At 43.0% G+C, this 19,145-nt stretch overlaps 1 protein-coding gene across 1 annotated transcript in view; it reads right to left on the reverse strand.

The window, feature by feature from the left end:
• Nucleotides 1-19,145, reverse strand: part of ERC2 (ELKS/RAB6-interacting/CAST family member 2) — a 743,930-nt gene that overhangs the window by 492,472 nt on the left and 232,313 nt on the right. The window contains exon 7 of the mRNA XM_044675466.1: nt 17,286-17,520. Coding sequence (XP_044531401.1) covers nt 17,286-17,520 — 235 coding nt within the window. The remainder of the gene's footprint in view (nt 1-17,285; nt 17,521-19,145) is intronic.

Raw genomic sequence — 19,145 nt, forward strand, 5'->3', positions numbered from 1 at the left:
TATATATATATATACATATATATATATGTATGTATATATATACACATATATATGTGTGTGTATACATATACATATATACATATGCATATACATATATGTATATACATATGTGTATATAATAAATTATATATAATATATAATACATTATATATGTAAATATATTTTATAAAATTATATATAAATATTTTCATTTTATAAAATTTTATGTTTTATTTTTATGAAATTATGTATATTTATGGGTATAATATATATATATAATTATGGATATAATTAGACCTATTTAATAGATGATATAACTGAGGCTCAGAGAAAGGAAGTGGCTGGGGAAGGAGGGAATAAGCACCTCTGAAGCACCTACTTTGGGTCAGGCACTGTGCTGTGTGCTTTACAAATATTAACTCATGTGATTGAGCCATACACAACGAGTAGGTGTCAGGGAGGGAACGTGGGTCATTCTGGCTCCCAAACCTGGCATCCCATCCGCTCCACACATATTCTCTCTCTCTCTTCGGTCCAGTTTCTTCCATCTATCTTTCCCAGAGCCAAGCCTAACCCCTCACTACCTATGGTTTTCTCATAATGACGCTAATGAAATGTAGCAAGTGTTACAAAGTTATCTCAAGTGTCAAAAGAAGCCAAGCGCCAAGTCACTGGACGGATCAAACTCTCACCCATAAGAGCGAGAGAGGGCCAAAAAATTATGAATGGAAGTAGTTAATAAATCCTGCATTCCATAAAATGCAGAAAAATGAAAGAATGTGTCTTTGGGGTCGGGGAGAGGTTTGCTGGATTTCTCTCCTCTTAAATTCTGTCATCTCTTCTCTTTTTTTTTAAGGGCAAGTCAGCTTCCCACAGACATGATCTGAATACCTTCCTTCCCCCCCTAAACGATTAGATGGTGTATCAGGTTTAAGCCTGGATTTGGATTTCCTCATCGATAATTGTCTAATTGGATTTTGCCACTTCTCAATGGAATCCGGAGTGTCCCGGGCCACGTTTTTTTCATGTGGCCTCATAACTAAGAAACTAGAGAAGACAAAGGGACGATGGGAATTCAACGCTGTCCAGACAAACATAGGACCCAGTTCATGCTTTAATTTGGTATGTGAACTAAAAGAAATTCAGTGTCTGGAACTAGATATTGTTCGGCACAGGTTAAATACCACGGGACAATAGGCTCTAAGGAACCATCCAAATTCTTCTGCCGTACAGGAATCAGATTATTGCAACCATTGCCACCCCCTCCCAAAAGAGTCACAGGGCTGGCAATGCTAGGGACTTGGAAATATTTTGGTTCAAAAACAATTGTTGTTGTAATGAGACTAGCTATAATGAGATTTCGGCTGTAGTAACAATACCAAATTGAAAGCAGAATTACACACAAAAGAGCCCTGTAAAATAGCATTATTCTAGGACAATGGAAAATAAGGTGTTTGTGGTTTTACCCCATAAATTCTCTGCTGTCTGCTCATATTTATTCCTTCTTGGCAGTCCTCTGAATACTCATTCACATTGGAGAGTCCTTCTGCCCTAGCATTTATTTTGGGGGGGAAACCACAGAAAAAACATCTCCCAGACTCACCTTTCTTCCTCCATTTTATTGCCTCTTCAGTCCTAATTCTCATACATGCATCGCACTAGCATTCAGTTACACTCCGGACAATGAATTTTCCTAATCCAGTTAGCATGCTGACAGAACAGTGCTCACAATTTATAGAATTTCCTTTTAGTCATCTACCTATTTCACAGTTCATTACAATCCACAATGCACACCTGTGTTTATGCAATCACAAGCAATTTTACACTGAGTGCTAAACAAGGTATTGTCATAAATCCTTAAAAAATGCAATTTATCCCTAAACTATCTATCAATCAAATCAGGGTTTGCTGCTACCTGCCTGACTTTCTAATGGTCCAGAAATTGGTTATATGTCATATCACAGACATTATCAACTGCCAGATATCTCCAGTACAAGGTATGGAAGCCTCCTTCTCTACACATCTTCACAACCCTGGACATAGTAGGGAAAGGGGCATTTTCTTTCTTATCTATTTAGCTATACTATTTAATTAAATGGCCTTTACTTTGATCCATATGTACTCTTGTTGGTCTGATTATAGAAAGAAAAAAATGCACACTGGTGGGGGCTCATGAACTATGACTTTTATTTATTTTTGGGTTTTTTTTGTTTTTTTTAAACCCTTAACTTCTGTGTTTTGGCTCCTTGGTGGAAGAATGGTAAGGGTGAGCAAAGGGGGTCAAGTGACTTGCCCAGGGTCACACAGCTAGGAAGTGTCTGAGGCCAGATTTGAACCTAGGACCTCCCGTCTCTAGGCCTGACTCTCAATCTACTGAGCTACCCAGCTGCCCCCTGAACTATGACTTTTAGGTGAATATTGACCCAAAGCAAACCATGGAACCCAGCTGGTGGCAATTTCAGGGCCCCATGATCAAGGGACAACCCAGGCTACACACACCTGGATCACCTTCTCATAAAAATCATAGCACAAAGTCACACTTTTAAAGCATCTATCTAAAGCCAAGGATTTGCCAGATAACTGTAAGCTCAAAAAGCCTCATAGCTTTCTCTTCAAACAATGTTCTCCTTGGAGCCAGAGATATTTTTAGTGTTCTGGAGCTCCCACAGACGGATCCTGGCTCATTTTAATCTGACCCCCAAGTTTTCACATCATTAATAAAGAGAGAAAGTAAACAAAGGCCATATACATTAAGGAAGAAAAATGTTGCATAGTTTGGCATTGTCATCAGATAGACCCTCAAAATGGAAAATAAAAACCACCCTCAAATATTTGCACCAGAAGCGGTGAACCCCACCATAAATGTGGTCCCAAACATGTTTCCTCTCAAAAATAAAGGACTGCAGACCTCCCAATCATGACCACCACGAGAGCTATGGCTTGGCTCTTCCAACTAAGAATTGTCAATACAAACTAGCCAGATCTTGTCATGTCTAAGAGAAGCACTTTAAACCTAAAAATAGAGAACGATTAAAACGATTGCTTACCAACTAAGCAAGTGTTTACCCATCCTTTAAGCTCACCTTGTCTCATCTGTTACAACATTAAAAAGAAATCTGGCGTCGTCTTATAAGTAGATACCATCAATTTTGAAAAAGTTCCTGACTGATTTGTTAGATCCTTAAATTGCTGCTATCATGAACCAATAACAAATACATTTTAGGGATACTTTCCATTCATCAAGGACTCCAGATGTAAGTAAGTCTATTTATCACGGAGTTATTGTAAACTAATTGTATACTTTGAAGGTTAAACAAATTATAATAGTGGCCATTTATATCATTCTTAGAGGATGCAAGGTCACCCTTGACGATAGGAAATCCTGGGTTCAAATCTTTTCTCTGACATATTCTAGGTTTGGGCCTATAGGCAAACCACTTAATTTCCCATCATCCCAGCCAGTTTAAGTCTCCAAGTTGAGGATGAGTCGCTAATAGGTATGGGTGGAAAACATTCTCATATGAAGAGTTCCTTAAATGGATTAAATAGATCCAAATTAGGGAGGGAGGGAGGGGAAAGGAGAGAGACAAAGACAGAGAGGCAGAGAGACTGAGAGAGAAAGGAAATAGAGATGGAGATAGATATGGAAAGAGAAATGAGGGGCTTTGAGATTTATAAAACCTACCCTAGGCATCTCCAAGTCATGTTGTCTACACCCTACCTTCCTCCTCAGCTTCCCTGAATGCAAACTCCCAAAATTCCAACTCTGGGCTCTCATCAGTAAGCTCTTACCTTTTCCTGCCAGGTCCTGGGCCCCCTGCATCACTACCAGCCATTCTGATGGATCCGTATCCTCTGATCCACAAACCCTTCCCAGTTCCCAAATCTCACTCCTCCTATATATTTTTCCTTCATCCTTTACAATGCAAGTTCCTTGTGAGGAAAGACTGCCTCAATTTTATATTTGTGTCTCAATGTTCAGAATAATACGTTGTATATAGCATTTTTTTAAACCCTCACCTTCTGTCTTGGAGTCAATACTGCGAATTGGCTCCAAGGCAGAAGAGTGGTAAGGGTAGGCAATGGGGGTCAAGTGACTTGCCCAGGGTCACACAGCTGGGAAGTGTCTGAGGCCAGATTTAAACTCAGGTCCTCCCATCTCTAGGCCTGGCTCTCCATCCACTGAGCCACCCAGATTCCCCCTGGGTAGCATTTTCTTAGCATTATCTAAACAAAATTCATTCATTCACTCAGAAACATTATTTAATGGACCCTCATAATTCTCCTGGGAAGCAAACATTTGTTATCATTATCCCTATCTTACAGTTGGATGAATGGAATCAGCATGTATCCGGGGGCAGTATTCAAACTCAGATCCTTCTGACTCCAAGCCCAGCACAATATCCTGTGTACCACTTCAATCATTCAATAAACATTTAAGTGTTGACATCAGTGATTCCCAAAGTGGGCGCCACCGCCCCCTGGTGGGTGCTGCAGCAATCCAGAGAGGCGGTGATGGCCACAGGTGCATTTATCATTCCTATTAATTGCTATTAAAATTTTTAAAAAATTAATTTCCAGGGGTACTAAGTAATTTTTTTCTGGAAAGGGGGAGGTAGGCCAAAAAAGTTTGGGAACCCCTGATCTACATATACCAGGCACTGTGCTAAGCAGCAGAGAAATAAAAAAGGGGTAAAGAGCAGTCTCTGCCTTAATGGGGGAGATAATATGCAAACAAGCATATAAAGACCATTATTGGGGGCAGCTGGGTAGCTCAGTGGATTGAGAGTCAGGCCTAGAGACAGGAGGTCCTAGGTTCAAATCCGGCCTCAGACATTCCCCAGCTGGGTGACCCTGGGCAAGTCACTTGACCCCCATGGCCCACCTTTACCACTCTTCCACCAAGGAGCCAATACACAGAAGTTAAGGGTTTAAATAAATTAAAAAAAAAAAAGACCATTATTGCTGTCCCATCACAATCTTAAGAGGATCACTAGAGCATTTTAAAATAAAATCCACTGACTTTCCTCAGATGGCTGCCATCAGTCTCCATCTCCAACAGGGAAGGACTTTGCCAAGGCTTTTGCCTGCCAGGGGCACGGAAGAGGTCAGTGTTGTAAGTGTGAGAACCAGAAAGTGGCCCAAAGAACTCCCACGCCCAGGGTTCCCACCAGCACCACGGAGGGATTCACAAGCTCTTCCTCCATCCCTCTCCAAGCTTTATTCCCAGGAGGCAGGCTCTCCAGGAGAGAAGGAACAAGGCTCGATTGGGAAGGAGACACGGAAAACACGAAGCTTTGGGAGCCCTCACAGAGGAGCCTTTGGCAGGCTTCTTGTGCCGGGACACATCCTGGACGCCGGCAGAACTGGCTTGTCTGCCTTCTCATCGGGCGATTCCACTGACTCCCGGCTAGCGTGCAGAAGTCGGGGGACCCCCAAACTCACAAATGTCGCTTCCTTCCAGTCTGACAGGTGCCAGGGCAAACATCCCCCAGCTTTTGAACCTAGGAAGCGGCTGAAGTTTGACCCTTTGGGAGGCGGCACACGCTATCATTCTCAGTTTGTCCTCTGACGTTAGCCAAGCATCCTGGCCATCAAGCACCTGCCTAAAGAGGCCTCACATGCAGGCTTGTCGAGGGAAACCCTTTTCATCAATTGTAAAAGCATGGCAGAGTTCTACATGGGATTAGGCTGCGTGGTGCAGGGTCCAGAGAGCTAACCCGGGTCACTAAGTCCTGTTCAAATCCGGCCTCTGAAGAACACTTATGTGTATAAATAAATATAGATAGATTAGTTAGATCGGCTATCTATTGGGGAACTGGATGGCATAATCTATAGAGTTAGACCTGAAGTTGGCAAGATCTGAGTTCAAATCCCACTCAGATTCTCAGTAGTTAATGGGACACGCACCCACTCCAGCTCAGTTTTCTCCTGCAAAATTGGGATAACAGGGGCAGCGGAGTCACCAGATTGTGGTGAGTATCACGGGGGACCACGGATGTCAGGGGCTGGCCAGACCACTTTAAGCTAAGGTACAGGAATGTTAGTTATTGTTATTGTAGTTCTAGAAAAGCCCTTAGTTAATGCGGAAGAATAAGTCAAAGCTAACATGTCTTGCCTACTCCATTCGAGTGTAAGTTCCTTGAGGGCAGGGACTGCTTTCCTATTTGTATCCCCAGCCCTTTGCACCGTGCCAGCCTCAGAAATACTTTTTCATTCACTGCCTTTGGAGGAGGTCAGATTGGAAGAAGAAATGGCACCACAAGGAGAATCAGAATGAACAGCAGAGTCTTGGAGCGAGACAGAGGGCTGGACTTAATGGGTCAGAATCCTGCCTCGTCCCCGCTGGGAGTCGATCCCTTCCTTTATGAGCTGCCATTTTGTCCTTTGTAAAATGGTGGTGATGATGATGATGATGATGATGACATTTTTCAAACCCTCAAAATAACCTGTAAATTTCAGCTCTTCTAATTAGTGATGGCTCTTCTACCTCATTTCAGATCAATCAATGGAGAGGAAAGAGGTCTGTCTGAAAGAGCGAAAAGTGTGACTCTTGGTGGAAAAGAAGCCATTGGCCATACATTTACTAGACAGAAGTAGACGAAGGAAGCACTACCAGTTAAAGAATCCTGGCTATAGGCATGGAAAGGATCTCAGGGATCATCCAGAACATGGATTCTTAACTTCAGATCCATTAACTTTTTTTTAATGAATCAATAACAATATTTCCATATAATTACTTTCCTTTGTGCTTCATTTTATGCATTTAAAAACATCATTCTGGGAAGGGTTCTCTAGGCTTCGCCAGATTGCAAAAGCAGCCCATGAGTAAGAAAAATATAAACTCTTGCTCTAGCCCAACCCTTTTATTTTGCAGATAGGGAAACTGAGGCCTCGAGTCTAATCCTGGGACACAAAATCGAGCACTTTCCACTGGACCACTCTGTCTTAAGTGAGTCTGTTTTAATCAAAGCCTTTCACATCAAAGCATTAGTCTATAGGGCTGGTCTCTGTGTACACTATGATTACACAGAGATATATGGGTATTTGAGAAGTGCTTGAAAAGTTTGCTCTCTCAGGAAGGTAAACATTCCCTTAGATGTTAACATTTTGTTTGACATGTTTCATTTTGTCAAAGGTGGTCATTAAGATATTAAGTTCAATCTTCACCTTGTCATAAGTGATCCTGAATGCTATGCCAGGAAAGTCTGAGTTAATAAAAAAAATGGTGCCGTGTTAGGAATTTGATCCCAATGATTTATCTTACAGGACAGTCACTGAAGCAGCTCTCGTTGGTTTGTCCCCTAATCGATTATAAGAAGAAATTCTGGGGCTTTTTGTGGCACGAATTTTAAAATCTTAAAAATAATGGTAGCCCTTTTCTACAACACTTATATAGTAAATCTCGGCTAGCTCCATGGTCTCATCACTATAAGGACCCTCTCCTTCTCTGAGAGCCTCCATTCATCCACCCCTTCTCAACCAGTGCGGTTCTTGAAAGAATAAATGAATGAATGAATGAATGAATGAATGAATGAATGAATGAATGAAAAAACTTACTAATCAGTTACTGTGTGACAAGCACTATGCTAGCTAAGCACTGAGAAATCAAATAGAAGAGCACGACACCTCCCCTCCAGGAGCTCACCCTCTGCTCTTGGAATAAGTTGATCTATCGAGTCTTCTGCCAAACCTATTGGAGATAAGATTTCCCCTTCGTTTCTTCATCATTGATTTTTTTAGGAAACGATCTTGCCCATAAGCTTCCATTATCTTCTCCCCATAATGTTTTATAAATGAGTTCATATTCTGAAATGGCATTTTCATCAGTTGTTAGAGCATCTCTGATGATTAAAGCCAGCAAGTGTTTACTGGATGAAGTGATTTCCGAGCCCTTTGGCCTCCTCATGGTGCTGATTGCTTCATATCATTTAGACTTTTATAGCAAATGAGTGTTATCTGCCTGAAGAGGGGAGGGGGAGGAGAAGAAATAATATTTATTTAGCAGTTACTCTGTGCCAGGCACCTTGCTAAGTGCTTCACAATTATTATCTCATTTGGACCTGTGAGTATGTCCTATTATTATCCCCTAGGTTACAGATGAGGAAACTGAGGAAAACAAGAGATCAAGTGACTTTCCCAGACTCACAGATCTAGGAAGTATCTAAGGCTGGATTTGAACTCGAGTCTTCCTGACTCCCCACCCAGCACTCTAACCACCAACTGCTTCTAAAAATAACTTTTTTTGTTAAACCCTTACTTTCTGTTTAGAATCAACACTAAGTACTGGTTCTGAGGCAGAAGAGTGGAAATTGCCAGGCAATTTGAATTAAGTGACTTGCCAAGAGTCCACAGCTAGGAAGTATCTGAGTTGCTGTTTTTGTTTAATTCTTACTTTCCATCTTAGAATCAATACCCTGTATTAGTTCCAAGGCAGAAAAGATAAGGGCAAGACAATGAGGGTTAAGTGACTTGACCAAGGTTATACAGCTGGGAAATGTCTGAAGCCACATTTGAACCCAGGACCTCCTGTCTCTAGGCCTGGCTTTCTGCCCACTGAGCCAGCTACCTGCCCCTATAAATAACTTTTAGTTGAATGTAATATCTTTACATTTTTAGTCTTTGTTCTAATTTGTTACTGATTTTGACCTTTCCTCTAACTAGCCAAGGTCCCAACAGCACACAGATAAGTTGGTAGCCAAGCAGGACCCACATCAGAAACTCATCGTTTCCTAACAGAACATAGTTATTCCATATCTGCCGATGCTGTTCAGGGCTCACCATGCTGCCCTCTTTTTAGTTCTCCTCTTTAAAAAATATTCCTGGGAGAAACTTCTGAATCATCTATATATGCCTTCAGCTTTTTTTCATTTCTTAATCCTGGGCCATCTTTCCTAGCATACTTTGGCAATTTCCAATGAAGTGGCACTTCCTGTTGACTTTGATTGTGCCATGAAGTTGTCTCCATCCAATCCTTCATGGGCCTCTCCCAAGAGAACTTATGACAATTATTGTATTTTTTTGTCATTCTGAAACTAACACCAAGAAACACCAACACTTCTATTTACAAAGAACAGAAAAGGTTTGCATGCGAAGCCGTGAATCTCTACTATGTTCCACTTGTTTCCTTTTTTTAAGGTATAAAATAATTGGATGTTTGTTTCAAATCTGTCCTTCTTGTCTGTATCTCCATTCATCTTCTTTCCATTCTCATTTGTACATTCTCCTCGTTGATGCTCTATTCATGCTTTTTTCCATTTTGGGGGAGGGGGTAATATTTTCATTAGCTCTTCTTCACCTCCTTTCTTTTTTGGATGGAGGTGAAGAAGAGCTAATGATAATAATGTCCCACTTTGGGACAAAGAAGCAGAATCAGCATAACTGATCCCCACATTGGTCATGTCCAAAAATGTGAGAGTTCTTTTCTCCCATTCATTTTTTCGCTGGGCAGGAGGTGGAAAGTAAGCTTCATCCTCAGGCCATGCTTGGTCATTGCACTGCTCCGAATTCTTTCTGACAAGTTTCAAAGGTTTCTTTTTTCCCTTCTAATGAAGTAATCATTCTAGGAGCTGTACACCTACTAGCTATTCCCCCATTGAGCTGCACCTTCCTGATGTTTTGTCCATTCTTTTAGACTGAGAATCTCAATATTCCTCCAAAACTGTGTTTACTCTTTGCTCAAGGACAAGCTTTCTGATTATACCAACAACAAAGTAAGGCTTATAGACAGTCAAACAATTGTGGTTCTTAGCGCCTTCTGTCCCTAAGCGACAACGAAGTTTAAAAATAAAGAAAAGAATCCCAAAGAGTAGATAATGTTCCATAACCGTAGGAGTGGGTGTTAAGTGCTCCTTTTATGCAATCCATCTTCCAAAAAAATATTGAATATTCTTCCAAGAATAATACTTCTCTCACACTCAAGAGTTTGGAGATCAGTGTAAATGGGGAAGAAAAGGCCAGAAAATAAAATAAATTTAACTTGTCCTGACACCAGGCTAAGAACAAAAATTAAAGACCTCCATTCTCCAATGAGCTACATTTTTCTGTGGCATTCCATGACATAAAAAAAAAGGAATGCATGTGAATTATTGTGGCCTCAATTCTGAAGCCAAATACCACCTCCCACACCTCACCTCACCTCATCCCCATCAAATATCAAAGCAAAGTCACACAGGCCTTTGGTCAGAACACAGGAGCTAGATTAGGAAGGATGTTGCCTAAGGTCTGATGAAGTCCAAGAAGTCCTACTTCCCAATGTATCACTGATATCTGTGATTCCATCCTCATTCCACATCTCTACAATGAGAACACCATTAAGTGTCCATTTGAAATCCATAAAATTACTCTCACTGCTCCAGCCTTTGAACGAATGTGGTATTCAGGGAGATAAACAAGTTGGGCAATCTTTTTGATGGTGCAGATCACCACCTATGCACACATCTCCTCTGTGCATTTTATCCATATTTTCCTATCAATGTTCAAAAACGGGCCTATCCAACATGCTTCAGGCCTTTGCCTAGAACTCATGATACTGAAGTTCTGTAATACCAGTGAAGAACATGAGTTGTCCATCAGTTATACCAAACTCTCGTGACATGGCTGGCTCGCCTGCTTTAATGGCCAATGAAGGGATGTTGTGTACATTGGAATATACAAGTTTTCTTTCTATGCAGCATTTAGAGCTGGTGGTCTTCTTCTAGAGCTTTTGCTATATGGGGCTTCCAAGAGCAGGCTACCCAATGGTTGTCCATCCCTCCTGTTTCATGACTTGCCTGCCTTCTTGGAGCTGGCTACCCATTGGTTGACCATCCCTCTTGTTTCATGAGTGGCCTGCCTTCTTTGACAGCTACTGAATTAACATTGTGTAAGTTGAAATTTGAAAGTTAGGAAATAAGAAACATGAAGGCGAATAGGAAAATCAGGATCTTGGCCTTTGAGTCCTTTGAAGCTATTTTTAAAAAATAAAATATTCTGTTATGCATTGTGTGGTATCTTTGTATGTGCATAATCATTATTCTATTGATTTATGACACACATGTCAAATAGTGTCTGGGCATGTGTACAAGCTAAAACAAACAATACCAGTAGCCAAACCACAGTGCCGTGAAACCAGACCCAGCCAGCTCCCCAGGTCTCACTCCACCCCTTATTACCACCACCCACTCAAGGCAAATTCCCCAGTAGGCAAAAGACTGCGATGTAAAACTCTGCCTATGACATGTTATAAAAGGGTACCCAGAGTCTGCTGACAGCACTGCCTTTTCAGAAAAAAAAAATAGAGCAAAGCTTTTTCTTTTTCTACTTTTTTTTTCCTTATTGCCATGGAAAGAGCTCTTTTCTCCCTGGGAAAAAATGAGGAGAAATTACTCAGTCATTAGATTTCCAGAAGCTCATGTTGTAAGTACTTCCTAAGGTGCAGGAGGGGCCCCTCATTTCCATCTGAATCTGGCTCCTTTTTTCTAGGGATACAAGGCCATGGCCCACATCTCCTCTTTATGCCCCAGCTTCTGGTTGGCCTGTTCATTCTTGTTTCCTTCTACTTCTCAGAAAAAAGAAAAAGGAAAAGGAAAAGCATCCCCTTACTGTAGCCTGCCCTACTGCCAAGAGCCCTTCACACAGGATCAGACAATTATCACTAATTCCACCTTAAATTGCTTCCTGTCAGTGATGGGCGTTATTAGGCAACTTTCTCCATTTCCTTTTGCAGAGAGATGAAAGAGAAAGAAAGGGAAGGAAGGAAGGAAGGAAGGAAGGAAGGAAGGAAGGAAGGAAGGAAGGAAGGAAGGAAGGAAGGAAGGAAGAAGGGAGGGAGGGAGGAATTTCCCAAGGTGTTTTCAGATGATAAAGCCATTGTGCTCCCACTGCTTTCTTTAAAGCAGCAGAAATGTAGAATGTCACTCTTCATGGGGACTATTTTGTTGTTCTAAGGAGCCATTTTACTTGGGTCTGTGATTATTGTAATTGTATGTTGGGGGGGCAGGGAGCAGGACGACATGATCCAAACCATCAGCAGCATACTTTTCATGAAAAAAAATAGTACTGTGACCTCAAGGGGTGCCTTCCCTCTCCCGCGCTGCCACCCCCCAGTTCAGGCTCTCATCACCTCTTGCCAGGACTCTGGTAATTGCCTCCTAATTGGTCTCCCAACCTGCTCCAACTCATACTCGCACAGCTGCCAAAGCGATTTTCCTAAGGCATGGGTCTGACCACCCCCTTATTCAATAAACTCCCCGGCCTCTAGGATCAGATCTACATTCCTCTGCTATTGAATGGGCTTCATTATCAGACCCCTCCCTGCCTTCCCAGATTGATTTACCTTACTCGCCATCAAACATTCCAAAATCCAGCCAAAGGAGCTCTTCTTACATACGACACTCCATCTCCGGGCTCTGTATCTTTGTCCTGGCTGTCCCCCATGCCTCGAACGCCCTCCCCCTCCCCGCTGCAACCTCTCAAGACCCCTAACTTGCTTCAAGGCTTGGTTCAGGTGCCGCTTCCTCTGTGAAGCTTCTCCTGATCTCACCAACTGCTGGAGCCTTCCCCACCTCCAAATGTTGGCATTGTGTAAAAGTGCTGTATGTACATCCTTACATATGTTTATGTTGTCTCCCCCTTGTTTCATTTCTGCCTGGGTATCCCCAGCACCCAGCATGGCACCTGGCTCACAGAAGGGGCTCAAAAGATGCATATTGACTCATTAATGATCATCAGCCCCAAAGTCCTCCTTTTATAGAAGAAGCCAAAGATACGGAGAGATCAAATGACAAGGCCAAAGTCACAAAGAGTCAGAGGCAAAGCTGGGACTGGCACCGGGGACTTTTGACCATCTCTGAATCCAGCAGCCTTTCCACTCCATTCTGGTAGAATTAAACTGACAACTCCGAACCCCGCCAACGCTTCCAAAATGGATCCAGGAGCACCAGAAGAGGAGGGAGAAAAGTGGCAAAATGGGGGAAATAGATGTGATCCTTGAAAAAAATGCTTCCATAAATCAGAAAGTAGCTCCTAACCATCTGGGAAGTGCCATGCACTGGACTTCATATTCAAATACTCTTTCTAAAAACCTGTCCATCCTGAGCAGAAACTTGACCATCGAAAAGGGCTTTCAGATAAGAGACACATTCCCTACCAGGTTTCAAAGGCAAAAACAGGTCTTCCCTTTGCATCTGCTACCATAGTCCCATGAAGCACTGGGCCCAGAGGCAGCTTTTTATTCATTGAGAATTTCTAATTAAGACCCAGAGAATGGTTGAGAAACAAAGAAAAGTTGTTGAGTGAAGGAATGAACATAACGGTATGAGCAGTGTGAGCGCTGGGCCTGGGGACTAAGGCCCTGGCTGAAGGCTCCACTTGGCTATTTAGGACCGAGATGGCATTCTTCCTAGATGGCTTCCTCTCTCTGCTCCTCATTTTTCTTACCCGGAAAATGGGGTGAGAGGTGGTAAAAGGCTATGGGTATTGCACACACAATCAGGCCTGGTCAATGTGTGCTGATTCTGCTAAAATGTTTTTCTTTTTTACAAAGAAAAGCACATTGCAAGGGAGAGAAGAGTCGGTGGTATATATGGAAATAAGAGGGGAAAGAGACAGAGACAGAGAAGAAACGGAGACTTAGAAAGAGAAAGACAGGCAGAGACAGAAGGAAGAGAGACAGAAGAAACTGGGACATAGAAAGATAGAGCCAGAGAGGAGAGACACAAAGACAGAGAGAGGGAGATGGAGAGGCAGAAAAAATGGAGACATAGAAAGACAGAGATCGAGAGAGACAGACAGACAGAAAGGGGAAGGTAGAGAGCTAGAGACAGACGTGGAGAGAGAGAGGCAGAGACAGAGGAAGATGAGATTGGGGGTTAGATCAGGTGATTTTTGCAACCCTTGTTCACATAACTCCATAAAGGTAGATATGTAAGAACCATTATAATAATGGCATCCAACATTCATGTAGTTCTTTAAATACATTATCTCATTTGATCCTCACAAAAGCCCTGTGAGCTAAACTGTTCTTATGACCATTTAACAGATGAAGAAACAAAGGCAAATAGATAATACAATTAGTTGGCAGCTAGATGCCACAGTGGCTAGAGCACCAGGCTTGGAATCAAGAAGATTCATCTCAGACACTATCTAACTGTGTGACCCTAGGCAAGTCAGTTCACCTGTCTACCTCAGTTTCCTCATCTGGCAGATGAACTGGAGAAGGGATTGGCAAACCACTCCAGTATCTTTGCCACAAAAACCCCAAATGGATCACGAAAAATTGGACTTGACTGAACAACAACAACAAATCCAGCTAGTAAGTAAATGTCTGAGGTCTTCCTGATTCCATGTCTATGTCCTAAATGAGCAAGATTAAGTGTGGTTTAATGAAAAGAGACTAGGATTTACAGTCAAGTGTTCTGGGTTTGAATCCTGGTCCTTGCTGCTAATTACTTATGTGAATTTTAGCAAGTTGCTTCTGCGTTGGGGACCACAATTTCCTCATCTGTAAAAGTAAGGGCAGAACTAGATGATCTCCAAAGTTCTTTTCAGCTACAATTCCTGAAACCCTATGATTGGCTGAATGCATGAATGACGTACTCAAAGTGAATGTCCAGCAGGCCTCCGCTGGGTAGAGCCAAGAATGGGACACCAGTGGCTTCCTTCCTCCATAGAGGCACCATGTTGAAACATAAACAGGGGCAAGAGAAAGAAATTAGGGCTCAATAAGACCAAAGGCAAGAACAAAAGGCAAAGGCAGCAATCAGATGGGCACAGAATCCCTTTCCTAGAAACTCAGCCTTAATCACAGCAGGGCAGTGAGAGGTAGAGGAAAAAAAAGATCCTCAGGCTTCATCTGTCATTGGATAAAAGAAAAAAAGAAAAAAAAAGCAGCAGCAGCAGTTGTCTCTTTTGTTCAAGGAAGGATTATTGAGAAGGAACTCCATTGGGAAGTGAAGAGGAGGTTTGGGGCCTTGTCATTTCCCTCTCCAGCCCCACCACTCCAGCCTCCCCTTCCTAACACACAGCAGCATGGTCATCTGAAGCTTAGCCAAGGTTGCCAGATCAGCAGTTGAACTGGATGCTGAGAGAGCTCAATAGGGCGAGAGGGGAAGCAATGGAGAGTGTCTCAGCGGTTCTGTCCTTCAAGGACCTCAAACCAAATCATTAGGTGACAGAATCTCTCCTAAAGTAATGGAGAGTCTCAAACAGCTCAAAGTCTGGTTTTCCTGGTCCTGGAGAAAGACAGTCAGTGACCCAATCTGTAAGTGGGAGAATGTATAAGGCCTTAAACATAAGGATGCCTCAGTCTCCCTCTGCTTCTTTCTGTAATGCCTTCCCTAACATGTAAAGCCCTTTACCGTCTGGCTCCAAACTCTCACCTCAGAATTAATTTCTCAGAACTCTTTCTAGGATCCCAACAAACTAGATTGGGAATGGAAGCATGGATAGATGGATGGATGGATGGATGGATGGATAGATACATAAAGAGAGATATATAAATACACAGATAATGATTGGATGGATACATAAATAGATGAAGACCTTTGTACAGACTTCCAGGGATGGGTCATGGGCTCCATCCAGGACCCAGAGCCCAGGAGAGACACACACGTTGCCACCTTCTTCCTGGCGGATGGCACAGCCTACCGTGGAGGAAGCAAAGCACCCTTACTGGGGGAGAGGCAAACCCACACAGGGAGGTACCCGGTGGGCTGCTTCTGGCCCGCACTTGTGCTTTCTTCCCTCCACCTGGGGGAGCGACCAGTGGGGAAAAGTCTGAGCATAAAACAGGGGCTCAGGAGACAGAGGAGCATCGGCCCGAGAGCCTGGCCCAACTCTCTCATTTTACAAAATGAGGAAACTGAGGCAGAGAGGTGAAGCCTTTTATCTGAAGTCATATTGCTAAGAAGTATCCTAGGCTGGGTTTGAACCAGTTCTTTCCTGTATATGAAGCTACCTATGATACTTAGAGATTACGGGACCTCAAGTAAGTGACTGAACCACCCCCAGACTCAGTTTCTTTTTCTGTTACAACCAGAGGATACACCTAGAATATCTCTGGGGGAGATAAGAAGGCAAACTGGCCCCCCAGCTGGGACTCACCCAGGCTTAGAGCCTCTCTCTTGGCATGGAAAAGGGCCACACAGTAGGTGTCAGAGGCAAAACTCGAATCCAAAGCTTTGTACCTCGGACTCATGAGGCCACACCACCCTTGTCATGCCGGCTGATCTAGATCCATGATGCTTGAGGGTTTGGAAAGCGCATTACAAACATTATCCCATGAAGCCTCGCAACAACCAGGGGAAATGTACTACGGGTATTAGTATGTGGGTTTCAAAGTGTTGTGGCCAGGGAAACTACATCCCCCAGCATGCCTCACGGGTCCCTCCCTGCTACTTCCTGCCGTGGGATTGGTCGTGAACGGACCAGTCCGTGCTGGGGGAGGGACCACGCCCCTATTTCCGGGCTCGGGATTGGCCTATATAAGGACCAATCTCACATCTAGGAGAAGACTGGCTCTAACTAGATTCGAAGTTTAGCTCATTTAGTTAATTTCAGCGAGGGGAAACTCCGGTTTTTCTTATTTCATTGAAGTTAATCAGAAAAAAGAAAGAGCTTTTATTTTTATTCATTACAATTAGGCCCAATTTAGAGATGAGAAACTGAGACTCGGGGTGCTTGGTCATGAGGTGAGATTCGTATCCAGATCCTCTGACTCCAAGGCCAACAGCATTAACTCTGAAATGCTGCCTCCGGCTGGTAGAAGAGACTCGTGAACCTTGGTCTTAGAGATGGCTATCTAATCCAGCCCCCTCATTTCACAGCTCAGGAAACCCAGGCTCAGGGGAGATATTGGGGCTTGATAAAAATAATAATAGCAACAACTATAACATGAATAATAACAGCTAATATTTATATAGTATTTAAGGAGTGCAAAAAACTCTATATACACATATGTGTATATGTATAAATAAATGTGTGTATATATTTATATATATATAGGCACATATACATACACACACATATATATATATTTTTTTTATTTGATGCTCACAATGTCACTGGGAGGTAGATAGTATTGTTATTCCCATTTTACAAATGAAAAAACTAAGGCAGAGGTAAAATGACTTGCCCAGAGTCTTTCAGTTAGTGAGTGTCTGAGGCAGGATTTGAACTCGGGTCTTCCTGACTCTAAATCCAGGTAGCATGTACAGGAAAAGAGATTTGAACCCAAATCCTTGGACCCCAGAGCCACAGTTCTTTTCCCTGATGTTTCATGGCTACCAAAAATAAGACCCGGACCCAGAGCCCCAAGTCTTCCAAACTGGCCCCAACCATGCCAGGCCAGAAGCAGTCCATTCTGCCCAGTCTCTGCAGCATGATGGCTCTTACCTCTGTCTGCAGGATGGCCGCCCGCTGTTCTTTGGCAGTCAACGATTCTTTGAGCACCTCAATATGCTGCTTGCAATCTGAATTCTGGTTGCTGAGGGTTTCAAGCTTGGTCTGTAAGGCGAGAAGTTCCGACTCCTTCTTGGAGAATTCCTGTTTCAACTGATCGACCTGAAACAAGAAAATGCTCCCATAAGAGGCCAGAAGGGATGCAGCAACTCCAAAGGGCACCTCTCACCTGGGGACTGCCATGGAGAAGGAAGATCAAGCACAAGAAGGGGCATCCTCCCATTGCCTCACTCACAGAGGCAGCCTGCCCACAAAGCGGAGGGTACGGGGGCATCCTGCCAAGGGGCTCCCCCAAATTCCTCCTCCTTTCTCCCTTGGCACCCCAGAAACTGTCCCTTTACACTCAAACACCCAGCAAAGAACCCAAGTACAGAGCTCCAGTTCTTAATAACCTTGGACAAATCTAACTTGCCTGAGCCTCATTTTTCCCATCTGTAAAATGAAAGACCTTCAAGGTCCCTCCTGGCAAAATCAATGATCCTATGAATAAATGGCCACTGGACCAATTCAGTGCCTGCCTAGATGCCTCCAACAGATGGTTTCATCTTAACAAATGTTTTATTCCTTTCTATTATTCCCCACTTCAGAAAAGTTAAGCCGGTTGCACCATGTAGACAAATCATAAAGACTGACGGTGGGGTGTAAACTCAGGCTCCAAACACCACTCTTAGCACATCAATTGAGCTGGTGACTGACTCACAAATTAGTGACCACCCTCGCCCTTTGACTGTAGATGGAAGTGGAGCCTGTTCCAAGAGCATGCCAGGAAAGCTTCCTGCTTTCTCCAGGAAGGTGGCCAAGCTGAGCCCTCAGGATGCCTAAACTCTTAATATTTGGCTCCATATTTGTATGGGGTATTTCCAGATTGTCATGGAAGGGTTTTGTCAGAGAGAGAGACAGAGGCAGAGAGAAAGAGAGAGACAGACAGACAGACAGAGGCAGAGGGAGACAGACAGAGACAGACAGAAAGACAGAGACAGAGAGATAGAGACTATAAGAAAGAAAGTGGATGGGAAAAGGGAGACCCATGATTAAGATGACCAAAAACAGCCTAAGAAATCTGTCATGTTCCACTTGGTCCTTAAAACTGATATCTTCAAAAATAATGTCAGGCCCCAGAAGCACATCTTTATGTGTATGTGTTGGATCTACGTAGGAAATTGATTCTTTTAAAATAATTGCTAAGAGAAACTTCCAACTTGAAGGAAAGGAGATTCCTACAACTGCCCTAAGCCCCACAAATAGGGACATATTGACTGAATGGGCAACAAATTAAACTGAAAAGGCACATCTTTGGTGTCAGGAAGAGCTGATTTCAAATCCTGCCTCTACTGCCAACCAAGAGAGCATTTAAACTAATCAATGGATAACTTCAGCAACCTTGAAAGATGATTCAGAAGGAAGTAGGACATAATGAAACACCACCTGAGTGACATTAGGCAAATCACTGCCTCCTCCCCAAGCCTCAGTTTCCTGATGTGTAAAAGAAAAAGGTTGGGTTAGATGTCTTATAATATCCCTGTGGTATTGATAATGAAAGAGAAGGGCAGTGGGGAAGGAGGCAAAGAATATTTTTTAGGAAAAATGTAAAATCCTTGGGGGAGGGGGAGACCTTCTCCTTTATAGTTGTAACTCAAGAAACATGGAAAATGAGCCTGAGAAAGGCTATGTCCAGGAGAGCAAGAAAAGGGTAATGCTGAGGGCCAGCCTGAATGACATCACAGGTT

This window comes from Gracilinanus agilis, chromosome 1 (genome assembly GCF_016433145.1).
Source record: "Gracilinanus agilis isolate LMUSP501 chromosome 1, AgileGrace, whole genome shotgun sequence".
NCBI lineage: Eukaryota > Metazoa > Chordata > Mammalia > Didelphimorphia > Didelphidae > Gracilinanus > Gracilinanus agilis.